This window comes from Bombina bombina, chromosome 5, assembly GCF_027579735.1.
Source record: "Bombina bombina isolate aBomBom1 chromosome 5, aBomBom1.pri, whole genome shotgun sequence".
Taxonomy (NCBI): Eukaryota; Metazoa; Chordata; class Amphibia; order Anura; family Bombinatoridae; genus Bombina; species Bombina bombina.
In genome coordinates, this window is record NC_069503.1 from 198229322 (window position 1) to 198243949 (window position 14628).

The 14628-nt window shown below is 39.3% G+C and overlaps 1 protein-coding gene across 1 annotated transcript in view; it reads right to left on the reverse strand.

Annotated features, from left to right (window-relative positions):
* The window catches only part of PTPRN2 (protein tyrosine phosphatase receptor type N2), a 1723588-nt gene that overhangs the window by 1002892 nt on the left and 706068 nt on the right, over positions 1-14628 (reverse strand). The window contains exon 11 of the mRNA XM_053715671.1: positions 2356-2435. Coding sequence (XP_053571646.1) covers positions 2356-2435 — 80 coding nt within the window. The remainder of the gene's footprint in view (positions 1-2355; positions 2436-14628) is intronic.

Consider the following 14628-nt stretch of genomic DNA (forward strand, 5'->3'; position numbering starts at 1 on the left):
TACCAGAACTTCTGTGTAGTTGAATCCCTGATGGAATTTAAGGCAGATTGCTTTTAAATAAATATATTCCATCTAAGCGTTCATGCTATGAAATAACATTTTATAAATTGTGCAAATGCACTACAGGTTATACCTGGGCATTTCACATTTATAAAGAGAAATATAGTCATTTTGATCCACCTGGTTGCACAGATTCTAAGGGGCGCAAATGGCAAAGTCGCATGGGATCTCCTCCAACGCTTGCTGAACAAAGGCTACCATCTATGGGTCGAGAACTACTATAGCAGCATAGATTTGTTTTAGAATGAATTTTATTTTGAAACCCTAGCCTGTGGCACAGTGCGCAAAAATCACAAAGGTTTCCCCGCAGATATTGACATACAGTAAAGGCTGGTGAGGCCCAACATCATCTTTACGCCATGATGAAGAGATGGCCCTTCGGTACACTTACATAAAAGATTGTACATGCTGTCCACAATGCATGCAGAAAGTACAGTGCCAGTGTCTGTCAGGGGAAAGGATGCACAAATCCAAAAAGCAAAGTGCATTGTAGAATACAGCAAGTATATCGGGGAGTAGATGTAGCTGATGAGTGCATACAACCATATCTGGCTCATCGCAAGACCAAATAAAACTTAGCCAAATATTTAACACAGATAGCAGTCTATAATTCATATGTGCTATACAAAAAAACTGGGACAGAGAAGCCATACACTTTCCTGTAATTGACACGAAAGGTTTTATCAGATATTTTGTTTAACCAGCCTCCTAATCCTCCACATTTGAATCATAGAATGTCCAGAGACTTTGCGTCAAAGCACTTTCCTTGTAGGATCGCCCCATCCCCCCACAGTCTGCATAAAGTCACCCCAGAAAAAGTGAAGAGTCTGTTTCGAAAAAGGAGTTAGGAGGGACTCAAGATTATGATATTCACAATAAAAAATTTATGTGCATGTGTATAGAGAAATTACAATTTGTTAATTTCTCACATTTACTTGGATTTAATTCATATTACATTATAGTTCATATATAAATATTTGATGTAAAAACCAAGCCATATTTGTCCTCCAAAAAACAATATATAATATGTGTGGGTTCACTTAATATGAAAGAGATAAATTATGGTTAAACAAACATATAGCTTAAATTCAAGGTTTTGTTTACATTAAATGAATAGTAAACACTTTTAGATTGCAATTTCAGTAACTCATTCATAACTTTGCCTAACTGGCCTAAGCAGAAGATAAAATAAGCTATTAAACCTAAGGAAAACTAGGTTACAACATGGGGCACCCATTACCTAATGGAGACTAAATCTTAATTTACTTCTTTGAAATATAAATAACTAGTATATTTTAAAAAATATATATCTACGTATTATTTGCAGGCTATTCTTTCTTTGCTTTGAATAAATGCTTATATCTAACCAGAATTTATTTAGTTTTTCATTTCCCTTTAGTTAAATCAAACATCCCAGTGTAACCAAACTGGTACAAATGTAGTCTAGGGACTTCTTGAAACATTTTACAGACATTTCCCAAGATTACAAATAACTGTAAAATACAATTAAAAACTCTTCTAAGGTAAATCAGTTTTAAAGTTAGCAACTAATTCTAACAATAAACATCGAAACCAAGGTAACCAAAGATAAACCACCATAAGTGCACTCAACAATGGCAAAATACAGTCTGCATGATATTTAAGCCAACAAGAATAGCAAGTGCCTACACATAATAAATATCAAGTAAACAAAAGCACCTGCATGGTAGCACTGTATACAATAATGATGGCGCAACTGGAAGAAGATCTCAAGCACATGTCATCTGCAGTACAGTAAGCCTTATAACACTTAGTTTTATAGGTCCTAGTGACATTAATAGCCTTGCACAGGTCAACATAGAAACAGGAACATCTGTGCAAGGCTCCATAAATACAAGTAGGTTATAAAAAGAAAAAACAAGAGCCATTTAGCTCTTATGTAGCAAGATGCACCTCTGAGTCAAACATGTCCAACACCCTTTATCTGAGACATTAAGGCCCAGCTTTGCACACACATCTCATACCTATGTAGGGTTGCCACCTCAGCCATGTTTTCCTGCACATTTATAAGTTATACATGCTGCAGGGTGTGCAGGCAGGAACATGAATTTCAATCCTGGACAGCATACAAATAGTGACACTGATTCATGTTCGTCTCTGCACACCCTGCAGCATGTATAACTCATAAGTGTCCAGGAAAACAAATATGTATAACAAATAATCATTATACAAACACACAATAAACATTTAAATCAGCAAAATAACTTCTACAAAGCAAAAAATCTGAATATGGGAGAAAGTAATAATTCTACATACCTGCCGCATTTGCAACATCCTCTGCAGTCATATTGGGAACATTACTGTGCACTTGAAACATCACAGCTGATCCTTGGACACTAAAACAATAGAAAAACGAAAATCATAAATTAAGCTTTTTATTTACCTCCTTAAAGCATATTTTTACAAAACCTACCCTTTTATTAAACTCTCCTACAGTCACATTCAGGTTGTAAATGATTAGAAACACAACAGAAGTGACTCAATAAAACACATTCACATCCACAAGCTACGGCTCGCTCTTTATTATAGTCATCGCAAAAACACTTTCAAAATATTACAGAACAAACAAATTAAAACAAAAAAACCCCTCTATAATATTTCTTACTATAACATATGCAAAAATAAAAACTAGAAAACAGATAAAAAGAAATAAAATGTACAAAGCACCATCTCTAGAATGGCCAGGAAAACCCAAAGGCAACCTCTTGCCCCCATCTGGGAAATTGTAGAGACATGTTTCTATTCTATTCTACAAAACTATGTTACAAAACAGACGTGAATAATTTACATTCACAAAGATTTACATAAATTGTTTTGCAAGAGTGTTTGCAAGTGTGACAGTTGTAATTATCGTTTGTGCTGCTAGTGTTTGGCATATTCGGAAAAAAAAAATTGTTTAAGAAAATATATTACTGGTGCTTTCACTCACTGGTGACAGTTGTGTTCATGGGAGTCACAAGGTGTATGGTCAGCTTTTAAAGTTATATGATATCCAGCCTTTGACCACTGGCAAGCTACCGGTAGCTGTTTTACTGTATGTTGATCTATTGGATCCCTGAGTTATTTCTCCTACATAACCAATTTCATATTGATATGTACTCAGATAAACAACATATGTCGTCTGGAATGATACATGCCATCCACCAGTCATTGGATGAATGATAGTTTTTGTGATACTGATATTTTCACTACCCATATCTTCTCAATTCTTTCCTCATTTGTATTAAAAACAGAATTTATGCTTACCTGATAAATTACTTTCTCCAACGGTGTGTCCGGTCCACGGCGTCATCCTTACTTGTGGGAATATCTCTTCCCCAACAGGAAATGGCAAAGAGTCCCAGCAAAGCTGGCCATATAGTCCCTCCTAGGCTCCGCCCACCCCAGTCATTCGACCGACGGACAGGAGGAAAAATATAGGAGAAACCATATGGTACCGTGGTGACTGTAGTTAGAGAAAATAATTCATCAGACCTGATTAAAAAACCAGGGCGGGCCGTGGACCGGACACACCGTTGGAGAAAGTAATTTATCAGGTAAGCATAAATTCTGTTTTCTCCAACATTGGTGTGTCCGGTCCACGGCGTCATCCTTACTTGTGGGAACCAATACCAAAGCTTTAGGACACGGATGAAGGGAGGGAGCAAATCAGGTTACCTAAATGGAAGGCACCACGGCTTGCAAAACCTTTCTCCCAAAAATAGCCTCCAAAGAAGCAAAGTATCAAATTTGTAAAATTTGGCAAAAGTGTGCAGTGAAGACCAAGTCGCTGCCTTACATATCTGATCAACAGAAGCCTCGTTCTTGAAGGCCCATGTGGAAGCCACAGCCCTAGTGGAGTGAGCTGTGATTCTTTCAGGAGGCTGCCGTCTGGCAGTCTCGTAAGCCAATCGGATGATGCTTTTAAGCCAAAAGGAAAGAGAGGTAGAAGTCGCTTTTTGACCTCTCCTTTTACCAGAATAGACGACAAACAGAGAAGATGTTTGTCTGAAATCTTTTGTAGCTTCTAAATAGAATTTTAGAGCATGGACTATGTCCAAATTGTGTAACAAACGTTCCTTCTTTGAAACTGGATTCGGACACAAAGAAGGTACAACTATCTCCTGGTTAATATTTTTGTTAGAAACAACCTTTGGAAGAAAACCAGGCTTAGTACGCAAAACCACCTTATCCGCATGGAACACCAGATAGGGCGGAGAACACTGCAGAGCAGATAACTCTGAAACTCTTCTAGCAGAAGAAATAGCAACCAAAAACAAAACTTTCCAAGATAACAACTTAATATCTATGGAATGTAGAGGTTCAAACGGAACCCCTTGAAGAACTGAAAGAACTAGATTTAAACTCCAGGGAGGAGTCAAAGGTCTGTAAACAGGCTTGATCCTAACCAGAGCCTGAACAAATGCTTGAACATCTGGCATAGCTGCCAGTCTTTTGTGTAGTAAGACAGATAAAGCAGAAATCTGTCCCTTTAGAGAACTCGCAGATAATCCTTTATCCAAACCTTCTTGCAGAAAGGAAAGAATCTTAGGAATTTTTATCTTATTCCAAGGGAATCCCTTGGATTCACACCAGCAGATATATCTTTTCCATATTTTATGGTAAATCTTTCTAGTTACCGGTTATCTGGCCTGAACCAGAGTATCAATCACTGAATCTGAAAACCCACGCTTTGATAGAATCAAGCGTTCAATCTCCAAGCCGTCAGCTGGAGGGAGACCAGATTTGGATGTTCGAATGGACCCTGAACAAGAAGGTCCTGTCTCAAAGGTAGCTTCCATGGTGGAACCGATGACATATTCACCAGGTCTGCATACCAAGTCCTGCGTGGCCATGCAGGAGCTATCAAGATCACCGAGGCCCTCTCCTGTTTGATCCTGGCTACCAGCCTGGGAATGAGAGGAAACGGTGGAAACACATAAGTTAGGTTTAAGGTCCAAGGCGCTACTAGTGCATCCACTAGAGTCGCCTTGGGATCCCTGGATCTGGACCCGTAGCAAGGAACCTTGAAGTTCTGACGAGACGCCATCAGATCCATGTCTGGAATGCCCCATAATTGAGTCAACTGGGCAAAAATCTCCGGGTGGAGTTCCCACTCCCCCGGATGGAATGTCTGACGACTCAGATAATCCGCTTCCCAGTTTTCCCCACCTGGGATGTGGATCACAGATAGATGGCAGGAGTGATTCTCCGCCCATTGTATTATTTTGGTTACTTCTTTCATCACCAGGGAACTCCTTGTTCCCCCCTGATGATTGATATACGCAACAGTCGTCATGTTGTCTGATTGGAATCTTATGAATCTGGCCTTTGCAAGCTGAGGCCAAGCCCTGAGAGCATTGAATATTGCTCTTAGTTCCAGAATGTTTATCGGGAGAAGAGACTCTTCCCGAGACCATAGTCCCTGAGCTTTCAGGGATTCCCAGACCGCACCCCAGCCCACTAGACTGGCGTCGGTCGTGACAATGACTCACTCTGGTCTGCGGAAGCTCATTCCCTGGGATAGGTGGTCCAGGGATATCCACCAACGGAGTTAATCTCTTGTCTTCTGATCTACTTGAATCACTGGAGACAAGTCTGTATAGTCCCCATTCCACTGTTTCAGCATGCACAGTTGTAATGGTCTTAGATGAATTTGCGCAAAAGGAACTATGTCCATTGCTGCAACCATCAACCCTACTACTTCCATGCACTGAGCTATGGAAGGACGTGGAACAGAATGAAGAACTTGATAAGCGCTTAGAAGTTTTGACTTTCTGACATCTGTCAGAAAGATCCTCATTTCTAAGGAATCTATTATTGTTCCCAAGAAGGGAACTCTTGTTGACGGAGACAGAGAACTTTTTTCTATGTTCACCTTCCATCCGTGAGATCTGAGAAAGGCCAGAACGATGTCTGTATGAGCCTTTGCTTTTGAAAGGGACGACGCTTGTATTAGAATGTCGTCCAAGTATGGTACTACTGCAATGCCCCTCGGTCTTAGAACCAGTAGAAGGGACCCGAGTACCTTTGTGAAAATCCTTGGAGCAGTGGCTAATCCGAATGGGAGGGCCACAAACTGGTAATGTTTGTCCAGAAAGGCGAACCTTAGGAACTGATGATGTTCTTTGTGGATAGGAATATGTAGGTACGCATCTTTTAGATCCACGGTAGTCATAAATTGACCTTCCTGGATACTGGGTAGAATCGTTCGAATGGTTTCCATTTTGAACGATGGTACCCTGAGAAATTTGTTTAGGATCTTTAAATCCAGAATTGGTCTGAAGGTTCCCTCTTTTTTTGGGAACTACGAACAGATTTGAGTAAAATCCCATTCCTTGTTCCGTCATTGGAACTGGGAGTATCACTCCCATCTTTAACAGGTCTTCTACACAATGTAAGAACGCCTGTTTAATTATTTGGTTTGAGGATAAGTGAGACATGTGGAACCTTCCCCTTGGGGGTAGTTCCTTGAATTCCAGAAGATAACCCTGAGAAACTATTTCTAGCGTCCAGGGATCCTGAACATCTCTTGCCCAAGCCTGAGCAAAGAGAGAGAGTCTGCCCCCCACTAGATCCGGTCCCGGATCGGGGGCTACTCCTTCATGCTGTTTTGTTAGCGGTAGCAGGCTTCTTGGTCTGCTTACCCTTGTTCCAGCCTTGCATCGGTTTCCAGGCTGGTTTGGACTGTGAGGCATTACCCTCTTGCTTAGAGGATGCAGAATTAGAGGCCGGTCCGTTCCTGAAATTACGAAAGGAACAAAAATTAGACTTATTGTTGGCCTTGAAAGGCCTATCTTGTGGGAGGGCGTGACCCTTTCCCCAGTGATGTCTGAGATAATCTCTTTCAATTCTGGTCCAAAGAGAGTTTTACCCTTGAAGGGGATGTTAAGCAATTTTGTCTTGGATGATACATCCGCTGACCAAGACTTTAGCCAAAGAGCTCTGCGCGCCACAATTGCAAACCCTGAATTTTTCGCCACTAATCTAGCTAATTGCAAAGCGGCATCTAAAATAAAAGAGTAAGCCAACTTAAGTGCGTGAACTCTGTCCATAACCTCCTCATATGGAGTCTCTCTACTGAGCGACTTTTCTAGTTCCTCGAACCAGAACCACGCTGCTGTAGTGACAGGAACAATGCACGAAATGGGTTGTAGAAGGTAACCTTGCTGTACAAAAATCTTTTTAAGCAAACCTTCCAATTTTTTATCCATAGGATCTTTGAAAGCACAACTATCCTCGATAGGAATAGTAGTGCGCTTGTTTAGAGTAGAAACTGCCCCCTCGACCTTAGGGACTGTCTGCCATAAGTCCTTTCTGGGGTCGACCATAGGAAATAATTTCTTAAATATAGGAGGGGGAACAAAAGGTATGCCGGGCTTCTCCCACTCCTTATTCACTATGTCCGCCACCCGCTTGGGTATAGGAAAAGCGTCGGGGTGCACCGGAACCTCTAGGAACTTGTCCATCTTGCATAATTTTTCTGGAATGACCAAGTTGTCACAATCATCCAGAGTAGATAACACCTCCTTAAGCAGTGCGCGGAAATGTTCTAATTTAAATTTAAATGTCACAACATCAGGTTCAGCCTGTTGAGAAATTTTTCCTGAATCTGAAATTTCCCCATCTGACAAAACCTCTATTATTTTGGTTACTTCTTTCTTTAAATTTTAAACAGAGCACACTTTATTACTGAATATGTGAAAAAATATGAAGGAATTGTTCAAAATTTACCAAAATTTCACCACAGTGTCTTAAAGCATTAAAAGTATTGCACACCAATTTTCAGAGCTTTAACCCTTAAAATAACGAAACCGGAGCCGATTACAGATTTAACCCCTATACAGTCCCAGCTACAGCCTTTGCTGTGACTTTACCAAGCCCAGAGGGGAATACGATACCAAATGACGCCTTCTTGGAACTTTTCCAACTACTTTCAGGTCCTCACACATGCATCTGCATGTCTTGCTCTCAAAAACAACTACGCAGTAATGGCGCGAAAATGAGGCTCAGCCTACAACTGGGAAGGCCCTTCCTGACTGGAAAAGGTGTCTAACATAGTGCCTGACGTTAAAAAACGTTCCCCAAGTTTATAAGTGTGAATTATCAGCATAAACATGTATAAAATGTCCAAATAAAGCAATCGATTTAGCCCATAAAAGTGTCTACCAGTTTTATAGCCCATATTAAGCCCTTTATTCTGTTCGAGACTAAGAAAATGGCTTACCGGTCCCCATGAGGGGAAATTACCGCCTTCCAGCATTACACAGTCTTGTTAGAAATATGGCTAGTCATACCTTAAGCAGAAAAGTCTGCTAACTGTTTCCCCCAACTGAAGTTACTTCATCTCAACAGTCCTATGTGGAAACAGCAATCGATTTTAGTTACTGTCTGCTAAAATCATCTTCCTCTCACAAACAGAAATCTTCATCTTTTTCTGTTTCAGAGTAAATAGTACATACCAGCACTATTTTAAAATAACAAACTCTTGATAGTAGAATAAAAAAACTACAATTAAACACCACATACTCTTAACCATCTCGGTGGAGATGTTGCCTGTGCAACGGCAAAGAGAATGACTGGGGTGGGCGGAGCCTAGGAGGGACTATGTGGCCAGCTTTGCTGGGACTCTTTGCCATTTCCTGTTGGGGAAGAGATATTCCCACAAGTAAGGATGACGCCGTGGACCGGACACACCAATGTTGGAGAAATTTAGTTTATCAAATATCCTTTAAAAGGGTGAACCTTTTACTATTAATCAATTCAACTTGATAACTCTGCTGAGTGCTGAACTAGTTGAACTATAGCTACACATTTTTTTCTATTATCCCTTCTAGTGTTGACCTCCTGTGGTTTGTCTAATTCCTTTATCTTCACCAGCCAAGCATCCAATAAGTCTTCAAATACCCCACTTCTAATAAACGATCTTGTATTTCCTGTAATCCAACTTCCAATGTCAGTGGTTAAATTGTATACAGGGACTGTGTTTATCCCTTTTAATACTTGGAAATATTAACCTATTGCATGATCCCAGTGCCAATCTTGGAACATACTTATTCAATCAAAAGCTGTTAAAGCTACATGATCTGTTTAGAGTTATAACAAAGGATAAACCAGCCTTTTAAACACACTTATATTACAAAATATATTACATTATAATCGTATGTGTGTGAAGTAACTGACAATATGGCAGTGCAATGAATGCAGTGGATGGTAAAAACTGTTAAGTAAAAGTAATGATACAATAGCTCAACTTAGCATATAGGTAAAGCTGACTTCTGTGCACAGGTGTGCAAATAATCAGTCTGAGAAAAATCACAACATACTATGAAATGTATATTTTCATCATATCCATTTATCCTCAAAATCAATGCTTCTAGATCCTGATGATCAAATCCTCAAATACATTGTCAATACATTGTACCTATAAGGGCCGATTTATCATCTGTCTCTCCGACATGATCCGCTCAGCGGATCATGTCCAACAGACATCGATAGCATGTCAGCATTTATCATTGCACCAGCAGTTCTTGTGAACTGCTTGTGCAATACCGCCCCCGGCAGATTTGAGGCTAATCGGTCGCTAGCAGGGGGTGTCAATCAGCCTGATCGTATGAGATCAGGCGGATTGATGTCCGCAGCCTCAGAGTAGGTAGACCAGTTAAGGAGCAGCGGTCTTAAGACCATTCGGCCCTTGATCAATAGGCTCCATAGTCTTAATACCCAAACTCTGTACAAACATATTTATTATCAAATAAATATATTAGCAGATATGGATGTTTTGCAAGATCTCCATGTAGTTATCTTTGAAAACAAATGTCTTGATAAAAGAAATTATATTTATAATAGTTTAGACATTCATAATGAACTTCTGCTCTCATCAGAAAGTTGGATCTTTATCCACTGTTGCACTAACAGCAGATTGTCATATACGTCAAATAGATGTATAAGGGCCGTAACATACAATTTAAATAGGCACAAATCACTAGTATCATGTTATAAAGCTACAGATAATCAAATGCATCTCCCAGAATAGATGGAGACTCATACACCAGATACCATTAAAGCTAGTATCTCGCATTCAGAGAGCTAAAACCTCTGTCAAAAGGTTCCTTTTATATTATTTCAAGTACTAAGAAATAATTTGGAAGCTAATGGATTTTAAAAAGATGTCTCTAGCCCATGTTGAGATAAGACACATATTACGGTCCACTTGAAAAGCGCTTAAAAAAACTAAGTTTTATACAAATAATATTCTTGCAAACCATTGTGGTACTTCTTGTTGGTTAAATAAAATTTTCGCAAATTACGTTTATTTTTCAATGAAACAATTTATTTGTCATAACACATCCTAAAATGAAAATCTTAAGTGTGACAAACCCAATGACCTGTGCAGAAAGTGATTTAATAATTAGATTCTCTTCTTCATTTTAAAAATATTGTTGCCTAGTTACTTATAGAAGAATCATTAATTTTTTAAACATGTTATTTAAATACACTCATTTTAAATTTCTTTTTTTCTCTGTATATAAAGCTCATGAGAATAAACTTCAGAGTGGTAAAGTAAATTGCATTTCTCAGAAGAGTTTTTTTTTTAGCTATTGTTATTTCTGTTAATAATTTTAATATAAATTTCCTAATACGATCAGTTATAGAAAGCACTGTGTAGGACAGAAGGACACGCATCGAGGTCACAAAAAACAATTGTGATTTTTTATTCTTACGGGATATATCCAGCAATTGTTAGCATGCTAACTACAGAAAGAATGTAACATTAATTTAAAACACAGTACTCCAGTTGGAAAATGAAATCGCTCAGCAACAACTTACTATTTTCTCAGTAAGAGGTATAATCATTTTAAAGTGTTACATAAAGAAAACTGAAATGTCTATTTTTAACCTCATGGAAAACATATAAAGTTTTTTTTTTTTAAGTTAAAAACCCATATGCCAAATTATTGTGATCACAAAAGTGCATTTATTTACAATACGTTTTTTTTATTTTTATATATTTTATATGGTTGGTTAAGCAATTTTCATACAAAATCTAAAATATGGTTTCTTGTAAATTTTGTAATTAAAGAAAAGTTAAACATACCTCCTGCAAGATTTATGACACCTTACAAAAAGCCGCACAGTGCTAGATTTTGTCACTCCACCTCACCTTTTCATTGAATAATTTAAATGTTCAACATTTTTTCTAAATTTTTCTTAACACATTTTTATTATACTATAGACTGATAAAGACACATGAACGTTCCTTAGCTCCTGTCAGCCTGCCTGGCAAACTTGATAATCGAAGTAAATTGAAAAGTTGTTTAAAGTTGCCTGCCCTATCAGAATCATGAACATTTAATTTTAACTCCAAATTTAACATTCAAAGATTTTAAAAATACAGTAACTAAAGGAAAGTTAATTTTCACTCACAAAACTGAATTTAAATGCTTTTTATCCTGTAAAAGCTGTAAAATATTTGCCTATTCCTACTTTATCTTTTTTCATTTCTTTCATTCTCGTCCTTCCTTTCTTCTCTTTGTCTCCTCCTGGCCTATCAACATTCCCCCACCCAATCCAGAGATTGAAGAGCCGTACGCATACTCACTTCCACCATAGGATTACATTACAAGAGGAGAGCAATCAAAATCTGAGGGTGTGTTATCTTTTGTGCAACCTCACGCAAAGAATAAAGTGCAATCTGGTGTCGCATTTTTTTGCGCGTCTCAAACTTTTCATAGATAGTCCGCTCATATTACAAGTGGTGAGTTAAGTGTTGCACGTGAGCATAATCCCAAATACCACTGCACAATTTAGCACATTTTGAAACCTGAAGAAAACCGTTATCACTTGGTAGATTATATAACAAAACACATGAAAATGGAATGGAAATAAAGAATTCATGCTATATTTACACTTAATACATAAGGCATAGTGTATATGAAAAGGTGAGCAAAACACACGTCTGAGGTTTGTAGTTCCCCTCATTCAGAAGAATATGGCCTTGTATTTGGGGGCTGAACTGTCTTTTGGCAGGATCAGGCTGTTATGCTTCAGAAAATCTTTCCTCGGTGAAAGCCACAGTGAGCTAAAAGAGTCTGCACCCTGAGTGGCACTGGCCTTGTTTGTGGACAAGTTTTTCCAGATTTTGTTCCGTCTCAGTTAAGTGCGTCTTTCTATTTTCTTTTTTGTGAAAGCGAAGGACTAGAAATGTGTAAAAGGTCTATGGGGCCCATTTATCAAGCTCCGGATGGAGCTTGAGGGCCCGTGTTTCTGGCGAGCCTTCAGGCTCTACAGATACACCAGTTATGAAGTAGCGGTCTAAAGACCGCTACTCCATAGCCTGTCCGCCTGCTCTGAGGAGGCGGACAGACATCGCCACAATTCAACCCGATCGAGTACGATCGGGTTGATTGACACCGATTGGCCGCAAATCTGCAGGGGGCGGCGTTTACCCAGCAGTTCACAAGAGCTGCTGGTGCAATGCTGACTACGGAGAGCGTATTGCTCTCCGCATTCAGCGAGGTCTGTCGGACCTGATCTGCACTGTCGGATCAGGTGTGACAGACCTTTGTTAAATAGCCCCCTATGTGTGTGTAAGGGTATTATGTATGTTTGAAGTCTATTATGCTTAAAGGGACAGTAAATACCAGAATTTTTGTTGTTTAAAAAGGTAAATAATCCCTTTATTACCCATTCCCCAATTTTGCATAACTAACACAGTTATAATAATATACTTTTTACCTCTGTGATTACCTTGTATCTAAGCCTCTGCAGACTGCCCTCTTATTTCAGTTCTTTTGACAGACTTGCATTTTTAGCCAATCAGTGCTTGCTCTTAGGAGCTTCACGTGTCTGAGCTCAATGTTATCTATATGAAACACATGAACTAACGCCCTCTAGTGGTGAAAAACTGTCAAAATGCTTTCAGATTAGAGGTGGCCTTAAAGGTCTAAGAAATTAGCATATATACCTCCTAGATTTAGCTTTCAACTAAGAATACCAAGAGAACAAAGCAAAATTGGTAATAAAAGTAAATTGGTAAGTTGTTTAAAATTACATGCCCTATTTAAATCATGAAAGTTTTGGGGGGCGGAGCTAACCACCAGAGAAGATAGACGTGCAATTTATGAGCTATATTGATTATAGGGGTTAAATTATAGCTTTTTGTACTGCTGATGAGTCCCATTTGAGACACCATTGAGAGTTACTCCTTATCAACCTAATAGACCAGAATTGGGAATTTAAACTTGGAGCCTACCCCGGTTCTAAGCTGTGTAAGAAGGTGGTGAGTTCGCAGACTACGACACAAGAAAATGGCGGCTGCGGTTAGCTGGGAGAGGATAGTTCTGAGCTCTCTTTAGGCTGCCCTCAAACAAACAGAATTACAGCTACTCAGCGTTCTGACAGAGATGACTTCGCTACGACAGCCATCTCTATGTAATATACAGAGAAAAGAAGTACAGAGCATTGCAGAGGATACACTGGTTCCAAATACTAGAATCTGCAGCACTGCAACAGAAGAACAGGTATGCTCTACAGAAAAACATTTGCGGCTGGCTGAGCCTAGATCGCTGGGAGCGAACCAACAGACTCCCTTGTCTGCATCATGCTCCTAGGAACTTTGAACTGCATAACTACTGCGGCAATGTTTGGGGAACACCGGTGTTTAACCTAAGGGAATGGCAAGCTTCATATACCCAAGAGGGAGATCCATGCGGGCTCTGGTGTTCCCGCAACAATAAGGCGGCCTTCCACCTGATTACATACACTGAGAAGTTGCTGCGCCCTCTAAACATGGGGCTGGCTTCGGCTGGTGTCTTGCTTGGGACGGCGGCGCTGCCTGGGGATTCCCAGTCTCTGAACTGTTACTGTCCGGAACAGCCACATAGGCCATTTCTGTGTCATATTAGCCACAATCGGAAAATGGGAGTGGGATAGATCTTATTCTGCCTTCTCCCTCAATTGGACTGAGATATTCCCTTTGCATACGGATTTCATGGAACAATCTGCCAAGATACCTTTTGAGGCTCACTATATATACATTGACTATTACATATGTTAGTTAATAGGCTTGCTATGTTATATAATTTAAGTACTCTTTAGATATTTGACTTCTTCTTGTTATTATACTAGCTTTTGATAAAGTCCTTAGCTTATCTACTAGACATTAGAGAAGTTAGAGGCTAAATGTTTATATACATGATAATAGTTAATATATAGTTGGAATTTCAACAATTTTTATTTTAGCCAGTTAGATGGCCTAGGGGTTCTATGCACATATACCATTGCGTGAACTGAAACAAGCACACTGATCAATAATAGATTCACCTGCTGGGTCCATATTTTATTTTCCACATATTAATGTTACAATACATTGAGGGTTTATGTTTTTACAGCACCCTAAAGAAAAATTATACTAAAAGGGATGGAGGTGGTATCTCCCCTCACCCTTTCCCACTCTGTCTGTCAGAGCGGGTCATATCCAATACCCTTTCTCCATCCTGTCCAGTGGTGACAATTTTCCTAGAGGGGGGGTGCAGCTTCTATCTCTTC